Below are 25,711 nucleotides of genomic sequence, written 5' to 3'. Positions count from 1 at the left end.
GGCAGCGTTCGACATCTGTCTCTCTCCTACTTGAGTGAGCGATGCGTCCGCGTGGACAGCTGCTATAGAATAATACATTTCCATTTACCTCCTTCTCTATATCCATACAAAATATCTATCAAACAAATAAAATTAAAATTTTCTTTTGAAAAATGAAACCATTCCATCAGTATTTTCTTATGACGTTGTCACGTTGAACTATCGTCAGTAAACCGACTTCACAGACAACCGATTTTTTTTTTACCACTTCAGATGATGAGGAAAAATTGTTACTGGTGTCACACCCTCGCCGAAAATCGAACCCGCGTCCCTGGTTTTACGTACCATTGCTTTAGCACAGTACGCTGCGAGAGGTGACAGCAGCAACAACGGATATAAAGCTCTGACTACATATGTCGAAACAATGTTAGACGATTCGGTATCTTTGTTTTTTTGGTACTGCGTACACTAATGACGAGTTGACAACCGAACTTTGGATATTCTGTATTATGCAATNACCTCCTTCTCTATATCCATACAAAATATCTATCAAACAAATAAAATTAAAACTTTCTATTGAAAAATGAAACCATTCCATCAGTATTTTCTTATGACATTGTCACGTTGAACTATCGTCAGTAAACCAACTTTACAGACAACCGATTTTTTTTTACCACTTCAGATGATGAGGAAAAATTGTTACTAGTGTCACATCCTCGCCGAGAATCGAACCCGAGTCCCTGGTTTTACGTACCATTGCTTTAGCACAGTACGCTGCGAGAGGTGACAGCAGCAACAACGGATATAAAGCTCTGACTACATACGTCGAAACAATGTTAGACGATTCGGTATCTTTGTTTTTTTGGTACTGCGTACACTAATGACGAGTTGACAACCGAACTTTGGATATTCTGTATTATGCAATCATTAAACGGCATCATCTTTTGAGAAATACGACGTGGTATAGAAAAATTCATTCAAACAAATACCTTCAACGGTCTTATCATATAAATAATAAAGCAATATAGAACTAATCAGAGGTCACTTATTGTATGACAGAGTGGCCTTGCTCACTAGTCATCCTAGAGGGGTCATGATAGCCCGATCGACGTAAGTGTCAGGGTCAAGGGAAGGTGGCTTACTAGTGCCGAAATACGAGTAATCCGAGTAATCCGAGTAATCCGAGATTTATCCCTCCAACATCCGACCAGTGATGAAAATTGGTACTACAGGAAGCCCGAGGGTTCCATGTTGAGGCCTGAGATTGGGCTTGTAATGGTACTAGTTACATTAGGGTATCTAGCACCAAATGAAACGTAACTTTTCCGATTATATCGTTTCGATCCACATTATTTATAGTATTCAAGTTATTAGAAATAGCAATTAATGTTAGGTGGATGATTAAGAATAAAACAGAGAGGTTGAATGAAAATAACCATCACGTACATTTTATGTTATTCGTAAAAAATTAACGTATTTTTTCGTCGATACCGCGCGATTTGAAAATCTTCCTGCACGCTTTACAAATTTCTCGGCTTTTTCCTGTTATTTTCCGGAGTTTTCCAGATTTCCGGTCCTAGGTACCCTGACATGCTAGGTGAGAAGAGATACACCTCAATGGGTGAGCGGTGTAAACTCACTCGGGCACCAAGCTTCTAAACCTACTGTGGTTAGATAGATAAGTCCTGCCCGTACCAGAGGGTTCTAGAAGGTCGCACTGAACCCCTAGGTAAAACTAGTATCAGTGGCTCCGTCCTCCGTGCGCTGAATGAGCTTTCAATCCTTCACCCAAATAGACCTTGATGGTTATGCCGCAAACTAGAACATCCAACATCCTCAAATTTCTGAACAGTATTCTAATCTAGGTCTACTTCTACTCCTCTTAACTCCTGTTTCTGCCTCTAATATGCCTAACTAGACCTTCATGCCTGTACCAGTATTGTTGTTTTACTTTTCCAATAGATACCATTAATTGACTGACCATGTTTACGCTATTTTGTTATATTGTGGTGTAACTAATCTAATGTTTCATCGTGATACATTTGTGNCGCGTCCACCGTTACTGCGAAAAGAAGCCGAAGAAGCCACTAGGACGTGCTTGACCGCACCACCTTGCACAAAACCTGTTACACGTAGCGTGGATTGGTAATCCACGCGCCGTTTAACAGGGGCTTTACATAGCGCGTGGATCGGCAGTCCACGCACCCTCCGTCACTGTGAAAAGAAGTCAAAGAATTCGCTAGTACGTGCCTGTCTGCATCAGTATATGTAAGGCACTAAATCAATGATGTTTGTGGAAATCGAGGTGCAAACACATATGTTAAATTATATACATTAATGTTGATTTGTAAAAAAATTTTTCTTTTAAAATTGCCTCAATCGCAAAACCAAAACCATCTTTATCCAAAATGTCGTACACCACATTCATAGGCCTACATGAGTGTTTACCGTTAAAGTGCGCTGTACATTGCATCATATTCATTTTCATCATAGAAGGTAAGTCTGAAAACAGTTCAAGGAGTGATGAAGTGATGAACTTCTTCATCTCCGATGTTGGATGTGGACTCGGGCTAGAGAAACGTTAGGAAGCAACTCCAACCAACGATTGCATTAGACCCCAGTCAGTACAGTATCACTTCTAGTTTTTCGTTCAGAGTTTTTATCATTATATATAAGGTCGTCAGTCCGAAGACTGGTTGGATACGGATCCACTTCTTGCTATCTTGAGTCACTAAGAGTAATCTGCATCTCTAATTTAACTGTTTCCTAACAGTAATTATTTTTAATTGTGTTATGAGGCCTTTCTTCAAAAGTTATAGCAATTTCCGCCCGATTTGAAACCCCTCTTGATTGAGGCTGCTTTGGTTTCTAGTCTGACACTGGACGTTAAAAATTGGCATTTCTGCATTCAATAAAATTTAATAAGTGCAATCTATAAACAGAATTTATATGTCGTGCTTAAGGAATAGACGACTACAGGACGATTTACATAGCTAGTCAATAGAGCTCATATACGCCTCATCACCAAGTTGACAATGACCATATGCAAATTTAGAACGAAGCCTGTTCGATCAACAGTTTCAAACATTGTTATACTCTTCCTCCATAATTTCACAATTTTTCAAATACCTACAAAAACATCGTTGGCCAAATCTTAAACCATCGTTCTTTCCTTTAATTTCGCATAGTTCTCTACAAAAATTATCGAAAGGTTCAAATCAAATTTTAAGAATTTTATACTGTTCATCTACCTAAATGTATGTAGATATGTATGAATCTATCTGTGTACATATACGCATGTATACATATAGAGGTACATCCTTATTAGGTATGTACATACTACGCATTCNTCATCATTCACCATTTTTACTAAGAAATCTTCATGGTATATTTTCTGATGTAAACAAAAAAGAAAAATAAGTTGTCAGAATTGATATTACATGTTAGTATATCTCCTCTATGAATTTTATTAGACTATAATCATACTTGGAGTACGATAGAATATTAAAACGAATTGTGAATCACTGAAAGCTCACATTTTAAAAATAAAAATCAACATTGATCTAATTAACTAATTATTCCATTGGTGTTTACAGTAAACCATTTACTAACAAAAGCAGTTGACAAACTTTGCTTTGAAAAGTGGAAGCTTCATTTTTACTGAATTTAATCAAATATGCCCGCTATTCAAGTCTATCGAAAGCTTATCAAACATATCAAAATCAATATATTCAATTTCCTAATTTATTTAAACAGTCGCTGAAACTTCAAAAACCCTTCAATTTCCTGAAACTGATACGCACAAACAGAAATAGTGGTTTATTTAGTTTGATAACTAGTACAATTCGTTTTCATATTAATAATGAAATGAAAAACTGGACTAGTGCGAGTCGGAATCACTCACTTAGAGTCCGTATCTACTATACAAAATATCCTACAAAGTATGCAATCATGATCATGATTACTACACTTATCTTAATGATCTATAATGCATAGCACTCAACTTTAAACATGGAGTTTCTCAATACTAACCTAATGACTCAGCCTAATGATTCAACCACAGCCAGTACCACCATACTATCTACGAAGTCTGTTCAAAAGGTATTACAAATTTTGAATTTACGCTATTCGATTTTCGTTTTTTTCCTGGAGTTACGTTGGTGTCTCTCTGGGGATTAATTACAATCGCATTTTAAATAGTCACTGTATAATAGCTTTTGTGACATTCGTCGGCGTAGAATTAGATAATACAAGGTGTTTTTAAAATAAGTACCAATCTTGCAGGAGGTGATAATAAAACGAGAAAATTAGGTAAACGTTTGCAAGTCCGAAAGTTCAACGTTTTCGAGAAAAACGTAGTCGAGAGTGCAGGCAAATGTAATTCCGACCCTGGAGAGAAATGCTACAATATAACGCTGCATTCAATCAGCTGTTGCTTAGTAGCATCCGTGTTGTGTATTTCTTCTGTAATTTTGTACTCACGCATTATTTGTTATTTGTTAAATTAGATTAAGTGTGACTGATGATGTTTATGTTACAACCTAATAGTAGTTCTTTATTCTTTTAATATTGTAGTCAGTCGATCTGATTAAAATTAGGTCAGTGTATCTGTCATAAGACGGGGTTAGTGCAGAAAAGCACATAGGTAGTTGTTACAATAGCGTTTAGTACAGAACAACTTTTTAACATGAACTAATTCACGGGTAATGCAAGTACAATGTTAATGTAACGAAGACTTCCTCAGCGACAAACCGTCTTAAATGCGGTACAGAGATTAAAAGAAACCGGCAATCATTTTGATGGATGCTGCATATTATCAGCGATGAACAAAATTGTTTATTTAATTAATTTTTATCGTAACGGTCGTAAAAACATTATGGTGTGTAGTAGTGTAGTAGCAAGCTGTTGATATTTACGTTATTGTTCGTTCCACAAGCGACACTGTATACGTCCTTCACCAAGTTAGTTGCTTAGTTGTTATCGCAATTCATTGTATTAATACCTGTGCTACCAATTCACGCCCAGGACCGACTTAGGACTTTTTAGAAATTGTTTTTATCTCTTAATTATACTGTTTTGCTCACCATGACATTCCCTGCTGCATTAAGTTAACATCCCGCAAAGCTTGCCCCTTATTGCAAACACCCATTTTATAACATAAGGGGTGGTATTTTGAAAGTTCATTTTACAATAAAGATCCTACATATGTGTAAAGTCTGAAATCTTCAAACTCAGGGGTTTAGGTTGTGTTTTGATCCATACAAACTTTGAACCATTTTTTCATCTCTTTAGGGGTTGGATTTTAAAAAATCCCTTCTTAGTATCCGTTTATGTTGCATAAGGAACGTCAAGTATGTAAAATTTCTTCCGATTATGACGAAAGTATGTACGATAATACAATTTCAAGATCAAACTCAAAAAGGATAGAAAATTTCATAAATATATAAGTAGTATAGATGCCAATTGCAGCTTAAGCGTAAACATTAACCATCAGGTATCTACAAATTAATTTCTTCCGATTTATGTCCTACACGTACAAAATTATGACATGTCCAATTTCTTAAACAATTAAGTTTTCGTTTGCTGTTATCGATTGGGTAAGATTACGATGACCGTTAAATGAAAACGAGTCTGATAAGGTTCTTTCTCAAGATTCCTATTAATAAAATCGAACGTCTGCGGTGGACATCATGAATAGCGAGTTTTCTTCGATCACCATCTGCTAAGGGGCTCCATCCACCACGGAGCGAATACAAATCAAAAGTCCCTACACGGGATAAAAGGCGAAAATATCGTGCTGAAGAGGACGATGGCGATGTTGCGATATAGATGCATCTGTAAATGTACCCGCGTGTGTATGTGTGTAAATGTATCGGGAAAAGTGCAATGGAGCTTCTAGTACTTCTTCAAGATGTGCGCTCATGCGACAATTCTATTACTAGGGCCTTGTAAGGCGAGGTAGTGGTGGTGGTTGTTACCGCAAGTCCGAGGGGCGGCAGTTTCACTGCTTGCTTGTAGGCGGCAATGACTAAGTGGGCAGACGTTAAGATGGAGAAAAAGCGTCTTTTTTATTGTTTTACGGCCCACTCTCTATACATTCAAGACAAACAGAATTTCCAAAAGTGAAAGTCAAACATTATTGCTTTTTATTCATTCAAAAGAAAAAGAAAAATCAGCAGTCTATAAATCTGAAGTAAAATGATTCATTAATTTTTTACTTTTCAGTCTTTTTTAGGGTTCGGTGCGANTTTGATCCCCCGCCATCATCTAGACCTTTACCAAATAATTTTTCAATTAAAATAGAAAAAGAAGTTTATAAAAATTTTAATGTTTTATGTTAACAGTTATAAAAGAACTTGTGACATACTTCAATTGTTATTCGAAAGAATACTGATGCGCTTAACAACTGTTTACGAAGTCACTATAAATAAACATCAGAATGTTTCACTCTAATAATATTTCTCTCCTTCTCTTCATTCATCGTTTATTTACAGTGAAGAGAAGGCTGACTTGCTTAATCGCGATGTTCGACATTCAATTAAATCTGAGACTATATTTATACATAGCGTGGAGAAGAAAAGTTGAGATGTAAAACGAAAATAAAAATTGTGTGCTGTCGAAAACAGATTTTTTTAGTGGCAAATGGAAAGTGACACCAAGAGTACCTACAGCAGATGCGACTCTAAACTTTGAAATTGGCTTCGCTTGATGTGAATCCTCGAACCTAAAAATACTTAGAATGTTCTGAAATTAGAACAATAGCTAAAAATTTAGTCAGTACGAGTCAAAAGAAAATTAAAAACGTTTTTGCAATTTAAAATAAAAGAAGACCATGGCATCTTTAATATTTGTGATTTTTATCTACTTGACCTTTTTGATTTAATTGTTTGGTTATGATTAAACTAACTAGCTCCTTATGCCTGAGAAGGTGTCCTACCAACCTAACTGAGATATTCCTTATTGACTTCCATAACGTCCTGTGTTCTTTTACTCTTTCTAATTTAATAAGACGCATTAGAAGCAGACCTAGGTCGAATAGTTAAAGATGTGGGATGTTCTAATTTTAGGAAAATCAAAGATTAGCTCAGGATAGTCTTAGGACTGACGACCCTATGATGATGATGATGTTGATATTATTTAACTGTTTGTATTTTCGGCAAAATACATAGACTATGTCTGATCAGTGATCAGCATTCCGGAATATTTGAAAGGTAACATCTCTGGAGGCACTGTAGAGTGCCTCTCGTCATAGTACCATAATGTAGGGAAAGTGCGCATACAAAGTACCCTAGTTAACGAGTCAACAGTTACGGCGTTATCTTATCTGCTTTCGAGGAAACACACATACCTATTCGTGATCTTCACAAACAGCGGATACGTACATAGACAAGTCAATTGTACGTAATGATTAGTAATAATCTGCATTCAGCAAAGTATTACCACAAAATATAAAAATAAGTTGAATGTGGAAGTATCAAGCAAAAACCAATGAGAATGCACTAGCAGTTTCACGAGCACCATCGTCATTATTTCCGGAACAGCTTAACTCTTGAATTTTTCAAATTTCATACATCAATTGTAATCGGTTTTAATATTAATAATCTTTTTTTTAAATTCATCTAAATTTTAGGCAATCACCGATTTGTAAAAATTACTGCTACAATTTTGAAAATTTCATTCTAAATTGTATTATCTCTGATTAAATCCAGATTCTGATCTTAGTCGTGGTAGCGAGAAATTTTACTGTTGGAGTCTTGTGAGTTGCTGATTACCTGGTGAGAAATGTATAAATTTTTTAACGAAAAAGGTTTTTAATTACTTTACAGGAAAACAATTATTTTTGGGTAATTATCAGCATTGTTTTAAGCATCAACCTAACGAAATGAATTAATTAACAAATATAATGAGGAGATAGATGACTATAAAAATGTATTTTCAGTTGATTTACATATCTCATAAAAACGGATTAAATATACAAATAAAATTTACTAGAACGCAACGACCTCGATGTTTTCATTTTATGAAGCGCTACGGTCTACAAGTTACAAGTCATAATTAATTTCTATATCGACATAATGAAATTGTAATGGAATAAAATGGCCGTTACAAGCTGTCGGTCGTTTAGCCTGAAAATCTGGAAAATTATACTTTCGGGGTGATTGCACCCAAAAGTGCTTTAATTGATAATAATACGGTCCCATTTTGAAGTTTTGGCATGTGAAAGAGAGGGCATTGTGTAAAATTGGCAGTGGTCCTAACACATACATCAGAGAACAGCTTATTAATAATTATTCCCTTTTTCAACGAAACGTCCTACTAATTTGACTTCGGGAGTTCCGTTCCGCAACAGCAAACTCGTCCCGTCCGACTGTCGAGTCGCCCGGCGTTCCCGGCTCCCGGACTTTGTTACACTATTCAAACGAATGCTTTTTGGCGATCATTCACTCCATAAATTTATTCCGAATATCTGTTATATATCTCAATAACCGACTGATAAAGAAGAAACAAATTCGTAACAACTACATACATTGTCAGGATATATAAAATATTATTATTTTAAGATTATTAACACATCAACATGGTCTGTACAAAACCAATCTGATTAGCAACAGTAGATATTGAACTCATCACTTGAAATTAGAGATGATCAGGCTACCCGGTTTGGATCCGGAACTTCTTTTAGGTGACACCAGGTAGTGTCGGGTAATTCTACCAGAGAAAAAAGGAAAACCAACAGTAGCAATAATGATGTAATTAAGATTGCATTGAGATAGGTCGTTTAACCTAATTTGTATTATTATTAATTGATTACTACACTAAATTATTTGTTATTTTGGTATATGGCGTTTACTTTTTCTCGTGAACAATAATATATATGTGTATGACCTGAGCGTCACAAGTTCGGTGTTTTTGTGGCTTGTTGGCATATAGGTTTTCATTAAACGCTAAACCAATGAAATTTAAATTTTCGGTTGACGGATTTTAAAAGAGACGTTAGGGGTAAAACTGTTGAAACGAGCCTATAATATCTATAAATACTAAAAGCTTGCAAGGTGACTAAATCATACCTATAAGTTATCGTTAAACGACTTTTTAAACAGAACTTAAGATGGTTTGGAAAGCTCAAAGCTCAAAGCTTTCTTTATTATCTACACAAGTACGAAGCGCATTTTGTTTTATTTAAAAAAAACTTAAAACTTATTAAATAAATTCCAGCCACATAGTAATGCGTTAGAACCTGCGCTTCTGGCAAATGATAGTTTAGGGTGTTCTTAAGAAAAGTACGAAACCCGATTTTTGTTAAATGTTAAACAAACAGATATATTTTGATTTTTTTTGGGGAACTACATGACCCAGAAAAATTAAAATAGAAAACCAATGTTGCCCAAATCAGGGCAAAATCACTACTCGGTGTATCTCTACCTGAAATGTAGAAAAGTGACTACTATTTTACTATAATAGAACTGAGAATGTAAATGATAGTCTTAATACTGATATTACGTATACATTAATGGGATCATTTGATTGGTCAATTTTATAATCAATGTAATGTATGTAGATATGTATGAATCTATCTGTGTACATATACGCATGTATACATATAGAGGTACATCCTTATTAGGTATGTACATACTACGCATTCCTTTGCGTAGATTGAGTATGTGTGTGGAATGTGCGTAACTGACCTGAATACAAAACTGATATCTCCGAATTCCCAGCAAACGGATGAACAAGAACATCAAATAGTCACCCATTGCTAAGTTATATAGTTATTTTTGTCGTTTTTATTGTTTTAAAATGTCGATGTAGACATGTGCACAATATTTAAGCTATTTTGATAATAAATATTTCAAGCAAATGAACTGTTATTGAGCTGTAGCTGTTGTAAACGAAGTTTTTTGGAGTCATCCAAAGATTTTGCTGCAAAATAATCTACAAATCTTGCAATCGTTCGATCAAACTGCGAATTACGAACTAATTTACCTTTCATATTGTCGGTTATTTTAGTGGGTATTATCAATAGCCGTTGTTCACATAAATACAACTGCGATTTAAAAGCTTCTGAAGAATTTAAAGTGGTAAGAAAACTAAGATTTCATGCGGCACTCGGTCCACGATCGGTAGACGTACGTACACACGTCTCCCTTTTTCCTTCGCTCAATTCGATGCAATTGCGCTGAACTTACCTGGAACAAACAAAAAACAAACGATATTACCACAAATTGCAACTTTTTGAAATGAAAAGAAAACTAATATAACTTGGCAACCGCACATACAGGTGCGGATATACATGTAAGGGGAATGTTTGAGACTGAGAATGCTTGTATCAACTACACATCTGCATGTCATATCAACGTTATTAGAGAAACAGAAAAAAAAAACTCATCAAAGTTCAAAGACGCTAGCAGAGCTCAGTGGATAAAACCAGACATAAACGATTTATACATCGTTCATGTGACTATTTACCTATATGACGTATATTTTACCATACCTACGTGCATTTTAAATTCTATGATTTGCTCATAAAACAAAACTTATCAAGCGTAATCGAGAGTTTTAGTAGCACAAACTATAAAAAATAAGACATTTAAAAGAATTTTTGTAGGGCTAATCTCAATACATTAAAGTGAGTTAACTTTTGACGTGACAACGTCTTATAATTCGATGGAGCCCGGCTGCACGCACGAAAAAACATGACTCATGAGGCGTAACCTCGCTCTGAGGCGTTCCATTTAAGGCTTGAAGTGGAAGCGAGAGCGCGGAACGACCGACAAAGAGGCACAATCGGCCTCCGCGTTCGGCAGCGTTCGACATCTGTCTCTCTCCTACTTGAGTGAGCGATGCGTCCGCGTGGACAGCTGCTATACAATAATACATTTCCATTTACCTCCTTCTCTATATCCATACAAAATATCTATCAAACAAATAAAATTAAAACTTTCTATTGAAAAATGAAACCATTCCATCAGTATTTTCTTATGACATTGTCACGTTGAACTATCGTCAGTAAACCAACTTTACAGACAACCGATTTTTTTTTACCACTTCAGATGATGAGGAAAAATTGTTACTAGTGTCACATCCTCGCCGAGAATCGAACCCGAGTCCCTGGTTTTACGTACCATTGCTTTAGCACAGTACGCTGCGAGAGGTGACAGCAGCAACAACGGATATAAAGCTCTGACTACATACGTCGAAACAATGTTAGACGATTCGGTATCTTTGTTTTTTTGGTACTGCGTACACTAATGACGAGTTGACAACCGAACTTTGGATATTCTGTATTATGCAATCATTAAACGGCATCATCTTTTGAGAAATACGACGTGGTATAGAAAAATTCATTCAAACAAATACCTTCAACGGTCTTATCATATAAATAATAAAGCAATATAGAACTAATCAGAGGTCACTTATTGTATGACAGAGTGGCCTTGCTCACTAGTCATCCTAGAGGGGTCATGATAGCCCGATCGACGTAAGTGTCAGGGTCAAGGGAAGGTGGCTTACTAGTGCCGAAATACGAGTAATCCGAGTAATCCGAGTAATCCGAGATTTATCCCTCCAACATCCGACCAGTGATGAAAATTGGTACTACAGGAAGCCCGAGGGTTCCATGTTGAGGCCTGAGATTGGGCTTGTAATGGTACTAGTTACATTAGGGTATCTAGCACCAAATGAAACGTAACTTTTCCGATTATATCGTTTCGATCCACATTATTTATAGTATTCAAGTTATTAGAAATAGCAATTAATGTTAGGTGGATGATTAAGAATAAAACAGAGAGGTTGAATGAAAATAACCATCACGTACATTTTATGTTATTCGTAAAAAATTAACGTATTTTTTCGTCGATACCGCGCGATTTGAAAATCTTCCTGCACGCTTTACAAATTTCTCGGCTTTTTCTCTGTTATTTTCCGGAGTTTTCCAGATTTCCGGTCCTAGGTACCCTGACATGCTAGGTGAGAAGAGATACACCTCAATGGGTGAGCGGTGTAAACTCACTCGGGCACCAAGCTTCTAAACCTACTGTGGTTAGATAGATAAGTCCTGCCCGTACCAGAGGGTTCTAGAAGGTCGCACTGAACCCCTAGGTAAAACTAGTATCAGTGGCTCCGTCCTCCGTGCGCTGAATGAGCTTTCAATCCTTCACCCAAATAGACCTTGATGGTTATGCCGCAAACTAGAACATCCAACATCCTCAAATTTCTGAACAGTATTCTAATCTAGGTCTACTTCTACTCCTCTTAACTCCTGTTTCTGCCTCTAATATGCCTAACTAGACCTTCATGCCTGTACCAGTATTGTTGTTTTACTTTTCCAATAGATACCATTAATTGACTGACCATGTTTACGCTATTTTGTTATATTGTGGTGTAACTAATCTAATGTTTCATCGTGATACATTTGTGTTTGGTTCTATACTGGGGACATATATGTATGTAGCACATACCATACGTAGTAAGCGAGCTACCATCATCGTATCGTATCGGTCCTTTTATGCAAATATCTACGATTCTTCTTGTAAGAGTTCACCCTTTGATTTATTTGAATTTTGCGCTATCGATTTCATTTCACAAACAACCACAGCCTGCGGCATCGTTTATACAAGCTATTCATCCTTTACTCTTCTGTGGAAAATACTGCCACCCTGCGCCTTATTGGGTTCCTACGTTTCTTACAAAACCGAGTCCGAGTCGAACTTGCGCACCGAGGGTTCCGTACAAACTTGTAGGTATGTAAATATAATCCGCTAAGGGAATCGAATGTAGAAGATCTTTCCCTCTGTTTCCGAGTATATTTCATGTTTCCCCCTAAAATCGGTTCCCAAAACGTATAATTATAATATTAAAAAAAATATTTCACTTGGTTTTTGCGGAATTTCAGAAATCTAGATCAACGGGAAGTGCCCAGTAGGTTTTGATTCCTTTGCGAGTGTCAAAACAAGGGGCATATCCGTATCTTTTGATTCTATTGACTTAGAAGTTTGATTTTCTGAAGTTCCAAGAGATTGCAGACCTGAGTTTAAACTAGTACTTTTCTGGCTGAAAACCGCATTCCTTATTCCGAGATAAAAGAGCATTATTACAATTCAAAACATTATTTTGATGTCATGGATCGTTGGCAGGGTGGAAAAGCTGTTATATTATTAGCGCCGCGACCTTTTTGCGTGCACTTAACGCCTCGAAGGAAGCAGGTAAATTATAATGTGTACTTAACGCCGCGACCATGCCATTGATATGTATATACATATAGTGATTGAACAATACTTTTTCTTAATATTACATTAAATTTATGCATTCTGCTTTCATATGATATTTTAATCCCTTTACACTTTAATCCACGATTAAGATTGACAGTTTTACAAACGTGTTTAAAACTACAAGGATTAATTTTAATTTTCGTAACATTGTGTACATAAAACAAATTTAATTATAAAATTTGATTGAATTCGTGCCTTATTTATACAGGGTGTAAGAGAATTAAGAGTAGAGCTTACAGGAGGTGATAGAGCTAGATAAAATATGAAAATTTAGTCATTGTTTTATGTCCGAAAACTGTGGAATGTTTTCGAGAAAAACGTAGTTAAAAGTACTATTCCGGCCCTGGTAAAGAAATAGGACCCGCAACGCTGCACTCAATCAACTGGTGATTATCAACATCGGTGTAGTATTTGTTGTGTATTTTTTTACTCATGATTGTATATTGTTTATTTGTTAGATTAGATTAAGTGTGATTCCGGGTGTATATGTTAACAGCCAACCTCTATAGAACAGTTCTTACATTTACGGCTTTAAACAATATCGCCGCTAATTCAATTCATCTACACTTACATTAAGGTGGCACAATTGTGTGTACTGGAAAGATTAGTGTATTCGCGAAAAAAGTAACAATCCGCTGATTAATTCTTAAAATAATGTGTACTTGTAGAAGTAGAAGATAATAACTGTGAGCATGGATTCTGGATTTCGTCTTTCTGTCCAAAAAAGGCGACTAACCTACGGACGAATTGTCACCCACGCTGTTTCCATGCGCGACACGGTCGACAAAGTAAAAGCACCCGAAGGCGTTTCGACACGAATTTATTTTTGACAAGATTTCGCTTCTAAGTAGGTTAGAAAGACGACAGACTTTGCCGGCACCGTGACGTTAGAATTAAACCAGGTAACAAATATCTCAGGAGACTCCGATACAGTCGTCAACCCAGTTCAAAATGCAACTCAGCACTCGATCTGTTTTACTTTAGGGAACTTAATACATAATAAACTAACTGCATGGGTATGCAGATGAACACTATTTTTATTATTACTAGTCCTGTATCGTTACTTCTTTCACTATTTCGTACACGCACATATCACTTATTAGCGATGTATATCAATTAAGAAAACCCGACTATGACAATTATTGCTTTCGTTACTAATTATTATTCTGTATGACTTGGTTATCTATATATTTTATGTCTATAGAATCGACGCGATTTTTATACCTTTCGTGCAATCTATAAACAGAATTTATATGTCGTGCTTAAGAAATAGACGACTTTGTATTATTACAGGACGATTTACATCGCTAGTCAATAGAGCTCATATACGCCTCATCACCAAGTTGACAATGACCATATGCAAATTTAGAACGAAGCCTGTTCAATCAACAGTTTCAAACATGTTATACTCTTTCTCCATAATTTCACAATTTTTCAAATACCTACAAAAACATCGTTGGCCAAATCTTAAACCATCGTTCTTTCCTTTAATTTCGCATAGTTCTCTACAAAAATTATCGAAAGGTTCAAATCAAATTTTAAGAATTTTATACTGTTCATCTACCTATACACCAATATATACTAACTTATATGTATAATTTAGATGAAAACAAAGAAGAGAAATCCTTGAACATTAATTTCTGCAAACCAAACTTTAAAAAATAAAATTTCAACGTGGTGCTACTAGGCCAGAGTGTAGAATGGAGAGTATTATTTAGCCTCCAGTTAAAAATCGTAGGAATGGGTGGGTAAGCGGTATTAGACAGAGATAGATGTACTGTGTACCGTCACTAATGTATATACATCTCCAAACCTAACCTAACCTAATCTAACCAAACAATGCGATCAGGCGATTGTACTAGGACCACTTAAACACAGAAAACTCTGATTCTCAGTTTACTAACGTGTTTTATTCATTTTATTCACAGAGAGCGTTAGTTTTATACATTTCCTAGTACAATATCGGGATTTCATATAATGTATACATTTCCTAGGATATATGTGTGTTAAAAAATCTTTGAAATAATATTTTGTAGATTTCCTAAATAGCCTCGAAATTGTATACAATTCCTAGATTTCATACATTTCCGGTAACATACATTCATACATTTTTATATTCGATAAAAAAAATAAAAAAGACATTTTGCTTTCAACGTTTACGATACAATACGATGATTATAGTTACGCACAAGAGGGTATTTCTATATCCTTATTACCACTACTTACTTAAAAAATGCGAAACTATTTGTATTTTTAAATGATAATATGAATAATTAATGAGGCAGCTGTTTGACTAGTACTCTGTTTCAGGAACTTTAGGTATTATCAGGATTACAAATTAAATCCCTCAACGCGAACATTTTTATTGTGTGTCTACGAATATTAGACAAGTTCCTGCAGTTAAACTGGTCCACCACTGACCTAGATTGCAAACAAGCATACACGGACATGGGTAGACACAGACATGAGCAAATACACGTAGGTTATATGTGTACTTCGGCATAACGCCTTGGTCGATTTTACTAGGTCACAGTCTGCAATTTTTACCTCCTCGAAACGACGGGGAAAAATAACAATGCAGAAACCGAATCATGAACATTTACACACATGGCACGTCGATTTTCACAAGGACAATCGCGATTTAAAAATAAATAACCATTTCGATATTTTAAAAAGAACTGAAAGAAGTTCAATAGGAGCAGTAAATGGAATATGACTTATTACAAACAGTATGGTAAACGTCATCTGTAGTACATTGCTACCTGTAGTTGAATTCAAAAGAAGCAGTATCTGCACATCTTAACTGACTTTAACTGGCTTCAATGCAGCTCACAAACCAAACTAAATTTGTTATATTATGCTAGCAAATGTGCACGCTGAAAGGAGCGGTGCTAGTCCGAGTAGTTGACCGAACAGGACGGACATTCAAAGGCGATTTTTTACGCTAGAAAATCAACATCTGGTCTGGTATAGATACATTAAATTACTATATTAATAAGTTTTAGTAATTAGGCTGCCAAAATATTATTTTTTACATATCAATAGCACCTTAGAAAGTCGCCCCTGAACTAATATGAATAGTGCTTGTAGAAATGCAGCTCCTGTAAACGTTTAGGAATAGGGAAATAAAATTGCCTTCTTCTGTACCTACAGATTTTTTCGTAATTTTGGCATAGACAAACTGTATAACTTTAGACGCATCTGGGTCAATTAATCATCAGATATAATAAATATACATCAATGAATTATAACAAGAAGGAATCTCACCAGCTATTGAAGATCCATCTTCTCTTCTATAACATTAAAATTACTAGTGCATTTTGAGACAAAACTGTCCACTAGCGGCAAAGTTGACGTGATAAAAAAAATTCTTACGATACTATAATTAGTTTGAGAAACGAATTTAATTTGATAATTTATGAATTCCCCAAATTTCAAAAAATTTAAGTAAATCAAAACTAAATTTAGTCAAAATTTTTATGTAGCTTTTTGAAGTGAAACTTCTTTACGCACGCTAGAGTAAGTTCGTTTCATGCGAGTTGCTATGTAACGAAATGATGCAACGCATTTCTCCCGCTGTTTGTCCCTATGTATGCTTAAATCTTTAAAACTACGCAACGGATTTTAATGCGGTTTTTTTAAATAGATATAGTAATTCAAGAGGAAGGTTTATATGTATAATAAATGCACAATATAGTAGAGAAACATTGATAATTTTAGAGGTTTGTAATGTGATGTAAATAAATTCATTTTTTTACGCTTACATTGCAAACGCTGGCTGAACCTTACGAGATAGATCAAAATAATAAACTACAGTATTGACACCTTAAAAAGGTCTACAAAAAAGTACATATGGTATATGTCTATCTCTTAGGGATAACCCACAATAACCATTTTTTATCCTTTACTTTTTACAAGAAATAATACGAAGCGATTTTATGCAATACAGCATTAATCCTTATCCAATTAAATACTTTTAAATACATTGTGCATTTAATATAGATCAATATGGCCCTTTACAGCATGTAATTTAAATGAATGTTTTCGAAGATATTACAGACTTAAAATGCAGGGACATAGCGGTTGCGGCAGTAGTGACCGATTTGTATTGTCTAACGACAAAAAGCTGTGATTGTTGTATATAAAGACATTCTATAGTATATTTACTATCAGCATTGCACCCGTGCGAAGCATAGTGTACAAATAATACCATTAAACCAATTCCTTAACCCCCATTCCGGTATGTTTGAGTGTTTGAAGAAGTTTCACTTCAGTAGCGTGTTGTATAATTACACGTTGTATGTTTTTGTTATATATACTAATAACTAACAATAAGACGATGTTTATTTCTGAAGAAGTTTTGAATTTAAATGACTAGTAAGACCCCTACCTAGCATTATTCCAAAAATTATACGAAACATATGTAGTTAAAAGAAAGTGCAGACAGAGCAGTATATGAAAATTAGTGTTGCCCAAACGCAAGAACGAGACGAGACTTAGCCAGTCTTGGTCTTGGTCTTGCGCCAATACACCTGGTCTTGGTCTTGGTCTTGCGCTCCCAGTCTTGGTCTTGGTCTTGGTCTTGCGCTCCCAGTCTTGGTCTTGGTCTTGGTCTTGCAGCAAGAGTCTTGCAAGTCTTGCAATTACCTATTAGTCTATTACTATTTATTAAAGTTTACTTTAAATCCTAGAAAAACGTATTAGAATTGGAACATTGTGAGCTTGAATGAATATAGCCATAGTAAAGATCAAGCAGATTAATAAATAACTGAAGATTTGATAAGAAATTCGAAAAATCAACTGACCTATATGTCGTTTTCCATGGAAGTAACTGTTTCTTAATAAACATTTATGATCCTTGCTTTCTACCGCGCCGCCTCGCCACGTGCCGGCTCTATGATAAGGATGCCGCCGCAAATCAAACAATAATATAAAGCGTGTAAAAAAATTCGAAATTATTTTGCATGAGTATACCTACACCCTATGGCGGCAATCAAATAGTGTCAAATGTTATGATTTCGGCGTGGCGGCAACGATTGTTTTAGATTTCAAAAGAAGCCGCCGGCGCGTGTATCATAACCATGTACTTCCGAAAAGCGGCAAATTTCTTTGAGAAGTAAGTACAAAACCTTTGATGCCGCATTATCAAAGTGCCGATGGTTAAAACATAACTATGCATGCACTCAGTTTGATTTTAATAATTTTTTTATTCGCTATGTTTATGGTATTAGTCGTAATGCGCATAGGTCCAGTTTTTCATATTCTTTGATACAGTTTTTTGCGTCTCATAGAATTCCTAAGCGTACCTACCTATACACCGAACTGTTACACCTAACTACTCAGTGAAATAGCGCTAAGTCCTAGCTGCAAGACGCAAGAGTCTTGCAGGCTATGTCTTGTTCTTGCTCAAGTCTTGCACGGTCAGTCTTGGTCTTGGTCTTGCTAAAAATACGCGGTCTTGTTCTTGGTCTTGGTCTTGCAAAAACGCAAGAACAAGACCAAGACTGCAAGACCAAGACTGAATTTGGGCAACACTAATGAAAATACACAAAGATGTATGTAATAAACACTTGAAAGTCTTCAATGAATTAACGGGCTAAAAATAGGGTTAAGACGTCTCTCGTTACTCAATAAAAAAGTTCCGGTTCATTCTTTTTTGGCAGGGCAGTCCACTCGATCTCTTTCTTATTAGAAGAGTACTCGACGCTGTTTAAACACCCTCGAGCTGAACTTTATAATTTCACGCTAAGTGCAGTTATATTTCTTGACCGTTGAACTAAAGAGGGTGTTTGGCTACCTGTTGTTACGTCAATTAACATTACCTGTACACACCACAAAACTAATGGAACTAAGTTAAGTTATCGTACGTATCGTATCCGTTTTGGCTGCGAGGACGCAGCTGAATAGGAAACAATAGACCGTTATTGAGTAACTGTGGGATAGGATAAGATCGTTTAGCAACTAACAAAGAACACTAATGTCCGCTCTTTTCTTCTTCAATGGAACAGAAAAACAATGTTGCCGTAGTGCGCACCGTTTTATGACTTCATCAGTCACGAGCCGCGACCTTTAGTATTACACACACATACACACAGACATAAATACGAACAACAAACAAGAAAGCAAGCAGGCCCAGCATTCTTGGTGTCTAGCGAACGTCTAGAGACGTTTATAGCACACATGTAAAGGTGCACATGCATGTATGTATATTGTATGAGCCGTCAAGGCCGCTATTACGAACAGATACCCATTAGCCACGAGAAGGAAAAAAAAAAGATTTTAATTGAAACCAAACTAAAACATGAACAGTTGTTTTATCCGTCAAATAGGCATGCACCACCCGGTGGCAGCATTTGCAACTTGAGCGAGAGACATTACATGGGAATTATGCGCGTGGATGGTAAAATTATGCATATAATACATTAAAATCATAAAGCACGTTAAATAAACAAATTTTTGTGAATAATGGAACAGTTCGTAAAGTTTTCTCTTCGTGCAAAATAGCATCAAAAGTCAATAAAAGATTGTAGCAGTAGGTAGTAGTAGCACTTCAAACAATAATGATGAACTGTGACCATAATTATCCCAATGAAAACCAACTACGTTTTGTATTCTAAACCTATTAACTGAGTTGCCTAAATTAGTTTTGCATAGATACATATATAATATTATCATTTATTTATTACTAGCGTTATCTTACCATCTATTTCTATAAAGGTCACGATAAGGCCATGTTACACGGCGCGTAAAATGTGGATCGGCATTCCACGCGCCTGTCTATTCCAGGTCAACCGAACCTTACAAAGATTGACAAACCAAATGGCGCGTGGAGCGTAGATCAGCAGTCCACGCGCCCACCGTTACTGCGAAAAGAAGCCGAAGAAGCCACTAGGACGTGCTTGACCGCACCACCTTGCACAAAACCTGTTACACGTAGCGTGGATTGGTAATCCACGCGCCGTTTAACAGGGGCTTTACATAGCGCGTGGATCGGCAGTCCACGCACCCTCCGTCACTGTGAAAAGAAGTCAAAGAATTCGCTAGTACGTGCCTGTCTGCATCAGTATATGTAAGGCACTAAATCAATGATGTTTGTGGAAATCGAGGTGCAAACACATATGTTAAATTATATACATTAATGTTGATTTGTAAAAAAATTTTTCTTTTAAAATTGCCTCAATCGCAAAACCAAAACCATCTTTATCCAAAATGTCGTACACCACATTCATAGGCCTACATGAGTGTTTACCGTTAAAGTGCGCTGTACATTGCATCATATTCATTTTCATCATAGAAGGTAAGTCTGAAAACAGTTCAAGGAGTGATGAAGTGATGAACTTCTTCATCTCCGATGTTGGATGTGGACTCGGGCTAGAGAAACGTTAGGAAGCAACTCCAACCAACGATTGCATTAGACCCCAGTCAGTACAGTATCACTTCTAGTTTTTCGTTCAGAGTTTTTATCATTATATATAAGGTCGTCAGTCCGAAGACTGGTTGGATACGGATCCACTTCTTGCTATCTTGAGTCACTAAGAGTAATCTGCATCTCTAATTTAACTGTTTCCTAACAGTAATTATTTTTAATTGTGTTATGAGGCCTTTCTTCAAAAGTTATAGCAATTTCCGCCCGATTTGAAACCCCTCTTGATTGAGGCTGCTTTGGTTTCTAGTCTGACACTGGACGTTAAAAATTGGCATTTCTGCATTCAATAAAATTTAATAATTAAGTATCGCACATGAACTTTAGTAGTTGCTGATTACGAATAAGAAGTCAACTTTTCAAAATTGATGGCGATGAGTTCAAGATGATGTATATAAAATTTAAAATTCCAGTTAATCTTGAATGATATATTATAAAGCTTTTTTGGTACCTGATGATGAATGAATCTAGAATTAATTTTATATAGTTCAAGATGGTGAACATTAAATTAGAAAATGTTACTATTATTACAAACAAATTGTATCAATTTGAAACAAAATTAAAAGCTAGACGTAGTAAAAAATTAAATCGAAATATGAAAAACCTAATTTAAGTTCTGATATAATTACCAAATTTTATTTGTAACATTAATCGACAGTGTAATGGTAAATTTAACACTAACATATGCGCGACTATGAGTAAATGCACCCAGCAACTCAAGAACCAAAAGCAACCTGAATCCGCATAAAAATGTCTTAATATAAACTCTATCAGTTGGTATACATTTGAAGTTAGGTTTTTGAGATCACTCTTTCAAGAGTATAAGTGAAAGTGAAGTACCCTTTATAGGTTTTGATGATGAATCAATAATAGACAAACTAGCTACACAAAGTAAAATCCGATCGTATTTCATTTCAGTATATTGAACCCTAAAAGTTAATATTTAATATACATGATCGAATCTGCATGTCTTGTATTATCCCTGATTACTTTTAGAAAAACATTATTTTACCACACTTATGTAACTATTTTGCTACAATTTCCTTATGAGGCTAGAAGGACTGCACTTTTTAACGATTAATTATTTCAACTTTTAGTTGTTTTGCAAAATTTTGAACTAATACTTACAAAAACTTTCTTATAAAGTTTCAGCTCTTTGAAGGAAACATACTCAACAAAACTCTACCTTCGGAAGTACCATACACTCAAATGTTTACCTACAGTTTGCGGCGTAGTTTGCGAAGTTAGTAACTTTTGTAAATACCAACAACCTCTGATGCGGTTCAAGTACCTTGCACTACAAGTTCCTTTTGCCTAAATTAACGTAATTATTACCTATCATACATATTAATCTTCTTACCTGTTAGGTACCTAAAATCTTGGATATTGCTAATTTATTGATTACGATTATTAATCTAAAATTTTTGTAATTTTTCATACGTTAACTAATAGTCAGTATAGTACATACACATACATAGTTACATTTGCAACTATTTTGTCAATATCTGGAAAAATCAACATATTTTATTTCCTAATTCATTTAATAATTTAAAAGATATACCACGTGCCTTTCAAAGTTTTCGTTGAGTACAGTAAAAGCTCTTTATTCGCGGGGTATACGTTCCATAAATATGCCACGAATGCAGAAACCGTGGATATGGAATGGTAACTAGTATGGAATCAAAGGGGATACGTTCTAAGGTTCCAAAATCAATGTATTAATAAATTCGCAATTAAAATTAATCGTTATAAACAGCTTTAGGCAAGAGTTTAAAAGCTTGAGTAATTCTTTCTTGTTTTGAATTTTGAAATTAGTCCACTCGGTTACATTTTTATAAAAGGTGCATCGGCACGAGCCAATAATACTCCAAAGATGCTGATACGTTAAAAAATAACACCGAATCCTTTTCTACTCGGTTAGATTTTTTATAAAAGCCGCATGTACCAACATACATACTCAAAAGATGCCGATATATTAAGGAGATTCAGCAGTACACGCGCCGTAGAGTAAAAACATTCTTATCCGTTCTAGATATCATGAGCTTAATATTTGAAACAGAGGTTTGAAATTTTGTAGTAAGATAAACAAAGATTTGTTCTAAAGAATGTCGAAGGCCACTTCTAAATTTTTTGATTTCTGTTGAAAATACGTGTCCTAGAAAAAGCATCAACTTTAAGCACTTGTAAAAGCTTTTAATAACCGTATTATTGAAAACCAAAAACATACCGAGTATGTGTGAACCTTTGTCTGTTACCATACAAAAAATTAGATATTTATCTCGCAGCGTTTTCGGAAAAATTCACACTAGGCTCGAGCGGTCTATTGCGGTCGATCCCCTTAATAAATGAATCCTTTTTTGTTTACCGATTGCAACCGCGAATAGTGAAATTTTCAACTGCGAATACAGGAACTGGGTTGCAATTTTCCACCCACCAATAATGAAAACGCGAACATGGAAACCGTGAATAAGGAACTTTTACTATACTTTTTAATATTTCTGTATATATAAGAAGTCAAGTTTCTTTCATAAATTTAAATCCAACATTTTTGGTTCGTTTTATTATTCAATATTCTAGTATTTTGGCCCAATTCAATCAAATAGGTCGCTTTAGTATTGATTTAATCATGTTAAATTTTCAAAAAAATGTATAAAGTAGTTATTTTATAAAGAACATGAATTTAAATACAAAACTATCAAAGTATGCGCGTAGACGAGTAATAATTTCCGAGTTTTTCCTTTGTCTATTATTCCGTGCGTAATCGCATGATTCATTTTATTCACTGACGGAATTTTACGATTCAATAAGTGCATATTAGAAGACTGAAAAAGTCGAAGCAAATATATGTTGATCTTCTTACCTCTTCTTCATAAATGCTGAGCTTCCTATATACATATAATAGGGCGGAATTTTACGTATCCAAGCCCGTTGAGCGAAGGAATGTAAGTTGTTCCCAAAGCCACAAACAATTAAATTTCAGCAAAGAAGAGAACAGGACATCGCAAGAAGAAGAGAAAAAGGTGAGCAATAATGCGAAGCTTATTTTAAATTCCTTGGGACTTTCTAACGTCACAACTTTTCAATAAAGCGACCACAAAAATCGATAAAAGGAACTGCAAAACGCCATAGAGAAGAAAAGTTAAGAACTTGACAAAGAGTAACAGATCTTGGACGGAGTGCAAGTTCTATTTTCAATTTTAACTTTTCAGCGTAATCCGCGTGCACCACTTGCAAAATATGTTCTTTCACATTTGAGCCAGTTATGTTGTGGCTTGTGCGAAACACTTTTGAAACATTCGCAGGTTGGATAAAATACGAGGGGAGACAGGGTTGTTTCCTTGATGCTTGGGTTTTCTAAGGAGAGCCGTAAAACCTGATTTTTATAACGGAGTCAAATTTGCAGATATACTTAATACAAGTATCCTGATCTCAAAATAAGCATTCTCTTCGAAAGAAATTGTTTTAATTAAAAATTCTGAATTATTAACGTGCCATTCGGGGGTTCAATAAGTTTGCTAAACTTGTTAAAACACAGCAGTTGTTTGTCATTAGTATTGTATACATATTCATCTTATAACTCGTTCATTATACTATATGAGCAACATTGAACTCAATAGTGGTAAATATTAAATATTATTGTGAAAATTAATCTTTAATTTTTATCCTATAAATTACCTCAATTTTGTGTCACTTTTCGTAGCATAGTGGTCAGAACGCCAGTGCGTAAAGTCAAAGATCTCGAGTTCGATTTCCGGCGAGGGTGTTGACGCCAGCAACAATTTTTCCTTATTAACTTGAGGGAATTTATAATGGAAAAAAATTAAAGATGAATTTTCAATCGTTCATTATATATACAAGCTGTACTTAATGTACAATAGACCCGTTTTTTTAGATTTCATCTCTAACTAGCCTTTCGTGTCTGTGGAGACCTTCCACTAATCTAACTCGCCTATTTCTTCCATAGCGCCCTTCGTTCTCCTACTCTTTTTATACCTCCTCATTTCTAACTTTCTCTGTGCACGGTATCCTTATCGTACGCATATGTATAATACCACATTTCAAACGCTTCTAACCTTTTCTTTTCCACTGTGTTCACCGCTCACACTTCGCACCCGTACAGAACCAAGCTCCAATCTTTTTCGAATTCCTCAATTAACTGTTCGCGAGCATAGAAATGACCTTTAGTAAAGGTGAATCTATCATGTGCTATCCTTTGTTTTATATCTTTAAAACCCTTTCTTATTTCCTAGATACTGAAAATCAGCGATTTCTAACCTTTCATCACACATCTTTATATTCGATCTTCTCCTACCTTTTCTTCCTTGCATACCAATATTTTTTGTTTTAGTTTTTTTATTTTTCACGTACGATGTCTCATTTTTTCTTATAAATTTGTCAAATACTACTTTCGGTTTTCTAACGACAAATATTTCGTGTATTAGATAATTAAACTAAAGATAATAATTTTTTTATCGTAAAAGGGAACAATTGAGTTTATCAAACTACATTACATACATATCTAATTTTGAGAATATTAAAAAATTTTCAAAGAAACATATACTGTACACATATGTATATCGTCGTGGAATTTTTCGATTACGCAGAGTACGTTCTTGACTTTCATGTTAAAAAAAAAAAATAGAATTACAATATCTGAAGTGAAATCTCTAAAAATGAACTCGTGTTACCATGGAAATAAAGTAAAAAATATGTGGATAGTACTGACGACGAGGAGATGAAACAGTTACGTTATCAATAAACGTCATTCACGATAGCATGTTTTATCGCTGGTTACAAAGGTCCATTCAGTTAACTTTTTTACTGTTCTGTCCTTATCAGTGAAAAACTTTGGTTTCTAAAAAAAAAAAAGTATACGTATATTTTTCTCTGTAAGGGCCACGACCTCACAACTAGAGATGAGCCGGGTATCCGGTATGGATACGGTACCCGACGGATCCAGCACTTCTTTTAGAATCCGGCCGGGTTCCGGATAATGACGCCGCGTACAGGATAGTGTCGGGTAATTCTACCAGAGACAAAA

At 35.3% G+C, this 25,711-nt stretch overlaps 1 protein-coding gene across 3 annotated transcripts in view; it reads right to left on the bottom strand.

Moving 5' to 3' along the window:
- The window catches only part of LOC108733254 (serine/threonine-protein kinase minibrain), a 187,365-nt gene that overhangs the window by 79,847 nt on the left and 81,807 nt on the right, over positions 1-25,711 (bottom strand). Inside the window, exon 1 of one of the 3 annotated variants that reach the window (XM_018464345.2) lies at positions 9,964-10,070. The exons of the other annotated variants lie outside the window; for them this stretch is intronic. Coding sequence (XP_018319847.1) covers positions 9,964-9,970 — 7 coding nt within the window. The 5' untranslated portion in view covers positions 9,971-10,070. Of the gene's footprint in view, positions 1-9,963; positions 10,071-25,711 lie in introns of those variants that run through there. 3 annotated transcript variants of the gene reach the window in all.

This window comes from Agrilus planipennis, unplaced genomic scaffold (assembly GCF_000699045.2).
Source record: "Agrilus planipennis isolate EAB-ADULT unplaced genomic scaffold, Apla_2.0 scaffold76, whole genome shotgun sequence".
Classification (NCBI taxonomy): Eukaryota; Metazoa; Arthropoda; class Insecta; order Coleoptera; family Buprestidae; genus Agrilus; species Agrilus planipennis.
The sequence above is the reverse complement of the archived record's forward strand: the minus strand, read 5'-3'. Positions and strand labels throughout refer to the sequence as shown.